Source organism: Pelodiscus sinensis, chromosome 2, assembly GCF_049634645.1.
Source record: "Pelodiscus sinensis isolate JC-2024 chromosome 2, ASM4963464v1, whole genome shotgun sequence".
In the NCBI taxonomy this organism is placed as follows: Eukaryota; Metazoa; Chordata; order Testudines; family Trionychidae; genus Pelodiscus; species Pelodiscus sinensis.
In genome coordinates, this window is record NC_134712.1 from 211467891 (window position 1) to 211480144 (window position 12254).

The window sequence follows — 12254 nt, forward strand, 5'->3', positions numbered from 1 at the left end:
ACGGCATTAAGTGGGGTTTCCCAGGGATTAGTTTTGGCACCGGTTATGTTCAATATCTTTATCAACGGTTTAGATAATGGAGTAGCGGGCATGCTTATTAAGTTTCAGATGATACCAAACTGGGAGGGATTGCAAGTGCCTTGCAAGGACACCATTTCTGGGGGATGGGCAGCAGCAGCTGTGCACTCCGGGATGCAGCTTGCTTTTCATCCCGTTCCCTGGACTGCCAGAGTGAGGGGAAAGTGCTTACAATCCGTTCATGCCTCTCACACCTGGTTGGTGAGCTCCCTTCACCAGCCAGCTGTGAAGCATGCATGGGTTGCAAGCATTTTCCCCTTACTAATAGCCCGGGGAACGGGATGAAAAGCAAGCTGCATCCTGGAGCACACAGCTGCTGCCCACCTTACTCCTGTCCCCACCAAATGGTACTCTTGGTGCTTTGGAGGATAGAATTATAATTCAAAATGATCTGGAGAAATTGGTCAGTGGTAAATTGGAAGAAATTCATAAGGAAAAATGCAAAGTGCTCCACTTAGGAAGGAACAATCAATTTCATTCATACTAAATGGGAAGTTCCTGTCTAGGAAGGAGTACTGGAGAAAGGGATCTAGGAATCATAGTGCACCACAAGCTAAATCAGTGTTTCTCAACCAGTGGTACGAGTGCCCTTAGGGGTACTCGAGAGAAGTCTGGGGGTACGTCAACACAACAGAAACTTGGAGGAAAACTGAATTTTTGTGTTAAGTTTTATAGCGCTTTATTATTTTTGTACTTTTTATACCCAAAAACTTCATCGCCCGCCCGGCTACGATTAAGTTGTTTAAACAAATGTTTTGCAATGGTAGAAAAAAATTGTCTGAAAACTGTAGATACTGGGGGTACTTATTATTTTTAAAGGGTACTTTATTTAAAAAAAAAAAAAAAGGTTGAGAAACACTGAGCTAAATGAGTAAACTGCGTGACACTGTTGCCAAAAACTCCCACAAACCACACCACATCATTCTGGAATGTATTAACAGGAATGTTGCAAGCAACACACACAGTAATGCTTCTGCTCTTCTCTACACTGATTATGCCTCCTCTTTGAAAACCCCAAAGAAGAGTATTCTTTAGGGAGCTGTGGTTCAAACGTTAGAGAAAACACCTTTAGCAAGAACAACTGAATGTATAAAGCTTCCATTTCAATATCACTCTTCCCTGCCCCCCCCTCCCCTTAAGAGTACACAAGGCACTAAAGTCTAAATATTTAATTGGTGATTTGGAGTAAGGAAGCTTAGAACCTTGTTTCATAAATCTTTTGGCCTAAAATGTTTTTATTCAGGCTGACTCAGTGGAGGCTATAGCCCAGTGCAAAAGCTTATTGAACTCCCATTTTTTCTTTCATGCAAAAGGGATCACTCAGTGTTCTGAGACATCTTAGAAATTACTATATTAAAAAATAAACACACCTCAGTTCACTTGCTAACATTTAGTAAATGAAGCATTGTTTTTAAGGCTCCCCCAGGTTTTCCCCTCACCTTTTTCTTGAGATCTGTCTTCCTTAGGCCAGAGGTATGCTAGCAATTTTAAAGATGACACACCATGGTTATTACAAGTGAAGCCTTTAGCAGTGGTAGATGGGGATCTTAACTATCATGCCACCTATATCTGTTCAGAGAAATAGCAACCTTGAAAAACTTTCTGGTAAAGTCCAAAGCAGACATAGGCTTGTAGGAATTGGATAACTGATCGACAGCTCAATTGTTTGTTCTGTAAATGAGCTACTCCCTCTTGTGTACACATAGTGGATGAGGAAGGTTATTTAGCAAAATCTAGTCCAACAAATATTTGAATGGTAGATTTCATGCCTTTCTTATCTAACTAGGAGTTAGAAACTAGTTGAGAAATGAATGGTCAGTATTTGAGCAATCTCTTTAAGGTAGTGATGAATACTTTTTTTTTTTTTTTAAAGTGTGTAGTGTTTTCTCTAGTTTATCTGTTTCATAAACTTGTAATTAATTTTCCCTTCCCAAGACTGGGCAAACTTCTTTGATTTTTGGTGGAGACAAAATGATTACAACTCCTCATTTACTTGTGCTCAAACCAGCATATTCTGCTGGTGCAGTCTGTCTGGTTGTCAGGGTTGTTCCCCACTCTGGCAATTTGAGTGCAGAAGGTGGGGGCCTGCAAAGACTTTAAATGTGCCTTGCCTCCACAGGCCGCAGTTACAAAAACTCCCCCAAAGTCACAAATTCACTGTCTTTGAGGCGGAGGGGGATCTGCCACTATTAAGTGAATTTTTTTTGGCCCCTAAAACCAGTGTTGAATACTTGAATTCTCCCCCAGGCGGTCCCCGAGTTATGAACATGACCTGCGCTTACAAACAGCGCAGTCGCGTGTAACTCAATGGGGTCCGAGTTACGAATGGATCGAGTTAAGTGTTTGATCCATAACTCGTTCATAACTCGGGGAGAGGCTGTAGTCTCTGGTATCTGATCTCTTAGTCTGAGGCATGCAGACACACACAGACAGACTCCTGTACTTTTCAGGACACAAGAATCAAATCATCATCTTAAAGTGATTTTTATTATGAAACAAAAGATATACTTGGTTGCTAGCTATTACAGAGCAACTAAGGAAAACAGAGACTCTCTGAGAACAATTCTTAGATGGTAAATGGGGAAGGGAAGCATAGATTCAGACAGAGCAGTTCAAACCAAACCACAAAATAAAGAAAAATACCCTGATTGCGACTAGATTGACTTTTTTCCTTTTATTAACTCATGATCTTCTCTTTATTCAGTCTACTCCCATGCCCCGAATTCCTTGGAGGCATTGTAGGCCTGCTTGGGTTTAAATCATTCTGTGTGTCTCAATTCCTGGTTTAACTTTCCCACACAAAGAAAGCAGGCAAGGTATCTATATCCAGTTCAAATTTCAGCGCTCTTATCTCATTTGGTTTTCCTGGTCCCTTGCCTGCCAGCACCTTTGCTAGCTACCTGAGTTTAACCTATTACTCACTGGGTGCTGGCCAGCACTCCTCCTGTCCATTAGAGTGGTAATGTATATGGCCCCCATCACAGTAGTACTGGAGCACCTCACAGCACCCCTGTGAGGAAAGAAAATGCCATTATCTCAATTTTTACAGATGGGAGAACTGAGCCACAGAGTAAGTGATCACACAGGTTGATTGTGCTGGAGCAAGAATAGAAAAGCTCTTGAGTATCTTGGCTAATATCTGCTCGATTGAGTCTGCAGAAGGTTTTCCTCTTAAAGGTAACACCTCCTGCAGGATATTACAATTGTTTAGTATTCTGTTTTGTGCTGATCTCCTGAAAAATGGGAGAGGGAACTGAGAGGAATTGTGAGACTGTTCAGAAAAACTGCCTTTACAAAGAGACAGAAAGGGTTGAGGAAGTACGAATTGAAAAGGAAACACGGTTTTCAGTGAGGGCAGTTAGCGGCTTGAGCAGTTTACAGATGTGGTAGATGGCTCATTGCTTGGAGTGTTGGTGTCAAGTTCCAATGCTTGTCTTAACAGATGATTGTGATGGTGCTGGCCTTAAAATCAACGGTCTGTGCTTGCATTACATGCTGTTTGTTGCTGGTTTGACTGCTAATCTTAATGTCAGAAATGGGTACGTTTTCTAGCATAGACAAGGTTTCAGGGCCAGAGGGGACTAGGTAATTAGGACAAAAGGGAAAATGGACAACCTTTTGGACAAAATTTAGTGGTGGGAGAAAGTAGTACATGCAAGCCTAGATCCCAGCAAGGGGAGTGGAAGTAAAGTTTGAGCACTACCTTGCAGTTTGGGTACTGTTCTTTTTGATAGCTTCGAAGGCAATGCTACCAGAAGCACAATCACTGAAAACAGTGCCCATTTGCTATCTCTTGAAAAGCAGTTACAAGTGAACAAAGATTTGATCAGTAAACGCTTTCTGAATAAACCCCTTCTCTGTCTGTCTTTGTAGAAAGTGGTGCAGAAGATATTGACATCCTTCCTAATGGTCTGGCTTTCATTAGTTGTGTAAGTATTTGACCTTCCCATCTTTCCACCCTATGCAGGTGCTTGAGTACTGATTTATTATGCACAGGAATGATACCTGCACATTGCAGGCTGAACAATGTGTTCACTGCTCTCTGGGAATAATGCAGATTTGTTAGCTCAAAATTCATTTCCTCCTACTTGAGCAAGTTTATTTCTGCACCTAGCAGAAATTGTATAACTTCTATCATTGGCATGTGTGGCTTTCCATTCTGCTGCAGTATTGCCAACCCAAAGTGTTCACGATTAGAGTTGACCTCCCTAAATCAGGAGATTCACTTACAAATTGTGATTTTTCTTAACTTTTGGATTCTTTTTGCTCACCTCCTGGTTATTGAGCCCTTAGGGTTCACATTTTCAGGCTTTTTCTCCATAGCCACGAGGGTTAGGAATTGTGTAGGTGCGTCAATGCTGAGAGTCCCATTTATGTGATTCCAGCATCTGCCACTGTTAGAAAAATAACAAATATTTCAATATGCGTGACAGCATCTGTGTTGCCAACTGATTTTGCCTTAAAGAAATGTATTATCATTTAGTTTCCTTACCTGTTCAGTTGCACTTATCTGTGGCACTGCAGCTTTGATTGTTCAAAACATTTTCAAAATATAATCTTGATAAACTCAGAGATTACCTGTTACCTTTTACAGTAGTGGCATTCCAAACCTGCAGTCGTGAGCTATTTGAAAGCAATGACTTTAACTTTTCTTCAAGTGGGGAAATGTGGGTATGGGAGTCAAGAGCCAAAAGGGATGGATAACAGGCTCTTAGAAGTCACTTGAGGTGGGTGGAGGAGAATGGGAGGGAGGGAAGAAAGCTGTGGTGAGAGATGCTTGTGTTGAAAGGTATCATCACAGTGGCTGAGTGCATATTGCAAGTGGAGATCTGCACTGTGGGGGGGTGAGGGAACAAACTTTGTGTGGTTATGCAGCATTGCCTTGAATAACCAGTACGGAGAAGGTAGATGCCTTGGAGGAACTAGCATCACAAGAAACAGGGGAGGTCACACAGGGTCTTGGCACAGCAGTAGTGGCTGGTGGCTACTGAAGAGAGAAGCAGCATTGTGGATGATGTCAGTTTGTTGGGGTCGGGGGGAAGGAGAGTGTGAAATATGAGGAGGGTGCAGGCAGTGTAGTGAGTAAAGAAGGGATCAATTGCTTAGGGAGACTATGAAACCAAAAAACAGGAGATAGTTGTTGCTCTGTAGCAATCACACCTATACTGTAGCCACAAACCAAAGCACTAGTCCTGGTAGCTTTGTTAGGATCCTCTTAACTTTCAGCCAGGAATGACTTTTGTTGTGCTTACTTGATCTTAAAGGGTTTAAAATATCCAGGCTTAAAAAGCTTTGCACCAGACAAACCAGGTGAAATACTTCTGATGGATTTGAATGATGAAAACCCAAGAGCAGTGGAACTGAGAATCAGCCGTGGGTTTGATATAGCATCATTTAACCCTCATGGGATCAGCACATATATAGACAAAGGTAAGAAGACTGTTTAAAAAAAAAAAAGGGGGGGGGGTAAGAAATCTCAGCCTAGAGCAGTGTTTCTGCAAGACCACTTTGAGAAACCTGTTAATTGGCCACTCCAGTGTGTGTTTATTTACCAGCGCTGCAGCCACGGAGCTTCGTGGCTCCCATTGGCTCCAGTTCGCCGTTTGTAGCCAAGGGGAGCTGCAGGAAGTGGCGTGGACTAGGCTGCTGCTTCCCGCGGCTCTCCTTGGCTGTAAATGGCGAACCGGAGCCAATAGGAGCCGCAAGGCTCTGTGGCCCCGGTGCTGGTAAATAAACACACCAGAGCAGCCAGGCAATGGGTTTCTCAAAGTGATTTCATGGCCCACTTTCAGAAACACTGGCCTGGAGCTTCTTAATATTTAAAATGCTTTGCTATTTCAGTTGCCTTCCATGTTGCATCTATAACCTGATACGTAGATGGGAGACGTGTGGTCCTCTAACAAGATATTTGTATACTAAAACATTGGAGTTGCGTGTTTAAGGTAGTTTATATAAACACACACACACACAGAGGCATACTGAGTCATCTTCAGGACTGAAATACGTCCCTTATATTAAATATAATTGTGGGAAATGTCTGTATTTTTATGCACATTATGTTTGACTCCAGTTTACCTGCTCGCATTTTGTATTTCTTTCTATTCCTATTTGGTCTCAAGGGGTTAACTCTTGCCAGACCTATACCAGAAGCGAAGAAATAAGCATTGTATAGAGTGGGTGTGGGTTGCAGAGAGCTGTCTGGACTGGCATGGATGAACTATAAACTCATGGATAGAGCTACCTTGGAGTGCCAGTGGTGCACAGCACCAGACCATTAATTTTTAATGATACCTAGTGTCCTGGAATATGGGTAACTCTATCTGGCCACAAACTCTACACTGGGAAGAGCAGCACATGTGAAAACACCATCACTGAAACTGAAGTACATAAGTATTGAGGGACTTGTATAAGAAAATTGTTCTCCCAGTGGGAGAAGTCTTCCAGTCTGGCACTGTTGCAGACATGCTGTCTGGTTCCAGGTCCGGGAAAAGACCCTCCTAATCAAGAAAGGAAAAGCTGCTAGGTTAGGGCAAGAGCAGTGTTTAGTCTTTTATTTACCACTTCAGTGCAGTGTTTGTGCCCACTCAGTTCCTGCAGACTAAGAAATGGGAAAGGTTGTTTTGTGTTAATCACAAACATGCTGGTTATAGAGCTCCCTAGTGAAGAAGCCTCCGACAAAGGTTCAAGATCATTTGGACCTGCTGGAGGAGCTCTGGTGGGAAACAGGTGCTGAAGCCTCCAGGGACCAAGTCTTTGAGCTGCAGGGTACCCCTGAAGTGAAGACCCAGAAGTAGGGATATAGTAGAATAGTTCAGGGGTAGCCAGCCAGTTGGAGACAAAGAGCCAAAATAGTTGTGGATAGAGTGCGAAGAGCCATGTATTAGATAGACAGATATTTATTTTTATCTATTGATCGATCTATAGTACACAAAATGTGGTGATTAAAAACATTACAGGACATTTTGGACAAAAAACAATTAAAAAAAGTCTCTAGTCTTTTAAATTCATGGCCAGTCTATAGTTCTTCAGAGAACTGTACTAGGAACAAATATCAAATTAAAAAAAAAAAAAACCTTTAAAAATACAGTAATATTCTCACACTAAAAAAAAAAAAAAAATCCTGCATTTTAAATGTAACACTACTGCCCTATTAGGTCCTGTGAGTTTTTTAAAATTAAACTGAACTGAGAAGTAAATTAGCACAGTTTGAAGTGCCTATTTCACTCCAGCTTGTTGATCTCTAGGATGGTTCCTCTTTTTAAACGTATGCAGATTATGGCTTTTTTTAGTCCTAAAAATTCAGGTCTATCCCAGATTGCAAATGTGAAAGGTTCAAAAACAAGGGAGAGACTCTTATCTCATAATAATTGCTTCAGCCTGGCAATAATAGCCTTTGGATTTTCTTTTAAGAAACAGTGTAAACCAGGTACATGCTGATTCTTTTTTTTTTTTTTTTTTTTTTTGTCCTGGAATTTAAATAGGACATCTGTGTTGGCTGCCTTATTTTGCGTCCATGAAGATTTTGGGTTTAAGGTGCTTCAGCGCCTCCCGCTCTCCCCCCACCCCCCTTCTCTCCTCTCCCGCAGAGACAGGCACCCCCAACCTGTTCTCTCCCCCACTCTAACCTAATGCCCGGGTCTCACCTGAGCTGCAGCCACCACACGCTTCTCTCTCCAGGCGCTGGGGTGCATGCGCAGAGCAGTTGTGAGGGGTCCGGGCGTGTGGCTCAGAACTAGCAAAAGTCTCATTTCTTTGAGCAAAGAGCCGCATGAGGCTCGAGAGCCACGACTTGGCCACCCCTGGTGTAGCTGATTGATCGATAAACAAAACCATACAGGTTAATGCTGTTGTCTACACGGACTCTGCTGCCTCCTCCCCCTGCTGTGGCTCTGCATTTAAAGTGTATTAGGAGCCAGGAAAGCAGCCTGTATCAGAGGCAGCAGCATGGGGCGACAGGCAGTCAGTCTGAGGGGCTCTAGTTTTTAAACTGGCTCCCCTCGTGGACCAGCTCCTGCCTGGCAACCCTTGCTGCTGCCTCAACTATTCAATTAACCAATATTTAACATCCCTACTTAGGAGTTAACACTGCGCTTGTACACCTAGAAAACCAGCAAAAGAGTTGGAGGCACGGCCTGTGATATCACTGCGGTATCCAGTTGCAGTTTTTTGAACGCTTTAAGGCCTGGGAGTTTAGTAAGGGGAGTAGGAGGTGTCTCAGTGTATGGAAATATGATGCCTCCGTCACTGATGAGATACTGCACTTCTGGTGAGATGGGACTTATGCTAGACAGCCAAGTTTTAGCTATGGAGCCTATGCACAAGGAGCATTTCTCTTGTAGCTCACTGCACAGCAGTGACCAAAAAGGGTAGCAGGCTTGTGGCTGAAATGAAATTCTGGTTTCATAGTCTCTGCCTGCCTGACAGAGGACTGGCATCTTCTAACAGTGCTTTCTATCTGTGTAGAAGACCCTTCAGTCTATTGACACCCTTGTCTACCATCTTCCAGGGTTGCTGAGTGACAATACATCCGAAGGCTACAAACGCTACAGCAATGGAAACTAGATATGCACCTTACACAGACATTTAAGCTGCCATGTCACTTTTGTGAAACTGTAATTTTTCGCCGGTCTTTCTTTAGATGACTCGGTGTATCTCTTCGTTGTGAATCATCCAGTCTTCAAGACCACAGTGGAGGTGTTCAAATTTGTAGAAGATGATAATTCTCTTGTACACCTGAAAACCATCCGACACGATCTTCTGCCAAGGTACTGAATTGAACCACAGCACCCCGCTTCATTTGGCTAACACCTGTTTTGGTTTAAAGATAATTTATATGGAAGGAAATGTAAACCTTATAGGAACTTTCCCTTTTATGTGTTTTCCCATTGCTTTTGTCAGTACCTCACATCTGGATATTGCCAAGCTACTACACTTCTCTCCTATCTCCTTTGTAAGTTAAGGCCTGGATCCATGAAGGGGCCTGGGTGCCTGAAGGCCCAGATTTAGGTGCTTATGTCTATTTTAGACACCATTACAGTCCGGAACCCCTGTGCCTACTGGTGCAGGCACTTAAGTCAGCTCAGGGGTGTGGGTGCCCATCTCCTGAGGGGTGTGGGTGCCCATCTCCTGAGGGATGTGGCCTCGAGGATGATCAGGGAGACCTGGTGTAGAGTGGCAGCAGCGGTCACCCCCCTTCCCTCCGCACTCCCTGTGTTGGCAGGAGCCACAGGGAATTTGAGCAAGTGCATGTGCACCAAGTGCACTCCGCTTCCCTGCAGCTCCTGCTGACAGTGCAGGAACGGGGGGGGGGGGGAGGAATGGGAGGAGGGAGCACTGCTGCCACCCCTTCTGCCTGGCTCTGTGTGGCTCTTGGAAGCAGCAATGTGTTCCTCTGGCTCCTGTGTGGAGGGATGGCCCAGTGGCTCCACGCACTGTAGTTGCCCTATGTGATGGCTCTGCAGCTCCCATTGGCCAAGAACCGCACCCTCACAGCTCCCATTGGCTGGAGCCTGCAAGCAGAGGCAGTGCACGCAGCACAAAGCTGCCTGGTTGTGCTTCTATCTAGGATACAAGGGACACCTCATTGCTTCCTGGGAGACCAAGGTAAGTGCCTCCTGGATCCTGCTGCCTACATTCCCTCCCACAGCCTGCACCCTGAACATCCTGCCACACCCCAACCCCCTGCCCCTAGCTTGGAAATGCCTCACTTGCCTCCCTGAGCCCCCTCCCACATCCCAACCTCATGCCTCAGCCCAGAGCCCCCTCCCATCTGCCAAGCCCCTTCACTCCATTTCTAAAATGGAGTCCCCTTCTGCATCCCTGAGCGAGCCCAGAGCCCATACTCGCAGCCAGAGCCCTCATCCTCTCAATCCCTGCCCAGTAACAATGAGTGAGTGAGAGTGGGGGAGAGCAAGCGACAGAAGAAGAGGAAGGAACAAGCCAGGGGAGAGGAAGCATCTCAGAGAAGGGGTGGGGCCTCGGAGATGAGATGGGGTAAGGATGGGACAAGGGTGTTCCATTTTGTGTGGTTAGAAAGTTGGCAGCTCTATTTTAGTATCCAAGCAGCAAAAAGAGCCCTGTTGTTTCTTGTTAAGGATTTTTATCCCCTGCTCCTCGGAGTCTAAGCCAAGCCGTTGGGTGTGTTTGTGCTTTGGTGTCCTCTTCTTTGATGTAAGGGAGGGGTCATGTGAGGAGTGCAATTAACAAAGTTGTCATTCTTTGATGTCTTGCAATGGCTCGTTTGGTTTCAAAGGGCACCTATAGGAAGCTAGCTTTTGCATTCTCTCCTGTTTGCATTGTAAATCTCTGTAACAGTGTAACTCAAACACTCAATATAACTTTATAGCATGAGCTGAAGGGGTTAGAAGTGAGAACAGGACATGTGGCATCTGACAAACATTTCATTGGGTTTAAACATGTTCTTATCGACTTAGCATCTAGACTAACCATGCTAAGACACAGGTGAGCCGGACTGGCTTCTAGCTATATATTGCCAGTGTTCTTGAGACCTAGCAACCTTGGCATGAGCTGGCCTCTGGTAGGACAGTGTCCCTAAGGTTGTTCAAAGGTGTGTATATAGCAGTTGTTTCTGTTCTGTCATAATCCAATTTCATACATAATAGTAATTTTCAGTACCTGAACATGCCCCCAAAGAGTCTATTTTGGAATTCCAAGTTTTCAGATAAGTTAATTTCTTGTGGCTTGGGAAACCTATCATCTTCTCCTTTTATCTAGTCTTATTTGCAGTACAAGAACGATCATCAACAGTTACAATTTTTTAAGTTTTTATTTGAATTTAGTATATTCTTCTAAAAGACCAAAGAGTGAAAGTTGGGGAATAGAAAGTTGGCAGCAAGACCATGGTTAATCTCCTTTAAGCCTGCTCCAGTCTTTGCTTGTCACATGGCTTGGAACTGTGCAATGCTATTAAAACTGACAGGAACTAAAACTCTACAGTTTGTATGTGGAGCATCATGAGTAATTACTGCACCTTCACCATTGTTGAGCCTCTTTATAGAGAACTCTTAATCCTTGCCAAACTTCAGTACAATCCTGTAAAACTTTTCAGAGTTCCAATTCTCAACCCTCTGTATTTGTTCTCTTAACTTCTCATTTCAGAGTAAATGATATTGTGGCTGTGGGACCTGATAATTTCTATGCTACTAATGACCATTATTTCTCTGACCCCATCTTGATATACTTGGAGTTGTTCCTGGGCTTGACCTGGTCAAATGTTGTCTACTACAGTCCAACAGAAGTTAAAGAAGTAGCCTCTGGGTTTTATTCAGCCAATGGGATTAACATTTCACCAGACAAAAAGTAAGTCTCTTTTGGTGGTCTTCTATATTTATTTGATGGACCAAATTATGAAAAGAAACAGTTGATATTCCTGAGTTTTACATGCAAAAGTATTTGTGTGGGTCGGGTGGTTAGAAGTCTATATTGATTTGCAGGTGTATATTTGTCTAGTTGACTGGGAGCTGTTTGTAAAATATTTTTGTAACTAGTAATCTGGAGTGTTTAGATAACAAAAGATGAAAATGTATTTTCCTCTTCTTTTTTTTTTTTAATTCAACTAGTGGTGGTATTTTATTCAGTAATAGCAAACAAATTATATTTAAATCAAACAGATACATACTTTAAAAAAAAACTAGCATTGCTAGAATTAATGGCCTAAAATTCCATCTAAAATTGTAATTGGAATAAATTGTTCAGTTACCTTGTACAGCCTACCACATACTGGCCTGTCCCAGGGTGTTAAACATTTGTGCAATTTGATGGCATTTTTACAACGTGTGTATTTGCGATACACTTGATCAGAGTCTTGCTTGTTACATTAAAACATCTTGAAATCCCACAAGTACATTCAGCCCTCTATCTTGAGTGTGTGGTGGACTGCTTGGAATTTTTGTAAATTATTTCAAAATATCAATTTAAAGCTGGTGTAGGGAATCTAAGCCTGGGGCCAGATGCGCCCCCCCCCCCCCCGCTTGCCTGGATCTGGCTCCGAGGATCATGGCTCCCCCCCCCCCCACCATCTTGCATTGGAGAGCCCACAACTTAGCCCATGGGGCTGGAACACACATCTATTCGCCTGGATCTCCCTCCCCCGCCCCTCCTTCACCCTCAGCTTTAGTGTGAGAAGAATGTGGGGAGTTTTTCTCCTTCTCAGTTGG

At 43.6% G+C, this 12254-nt stretch overlaps 1 protein-coding gene across 1 annotated transcript in view; it reads left to right on the top strand.

The window, feature by feature from the left end:
• Positions 1 to 12254, top strand: part of LOC102457846 (serum paraoxonase/arylesterase 2) — a 32223-nt gene that overhangs the window by 11898 nt on the left and 8071 nt on the right. The window contains exons 3-6 of the mRNA XM_075922346.1: positions 3952 to 4007; positions 5343 to 5508; positions 8717 to 8843; positions 11197 to 11397. Of these exons, the coding sequence (XP_075778461.1) occupies positions 3952 to 4007; positions 5343 to 5508; positions 8717 to 8843; positions 11197 to 11397 (550 nt within the window). The remainder of the gene's footprint in view (positions 1 to 3951; positions 4008 to 5342; positions 5509 to 8716; positions 8844 to 11196; positions 11398 to 12254) is intronic.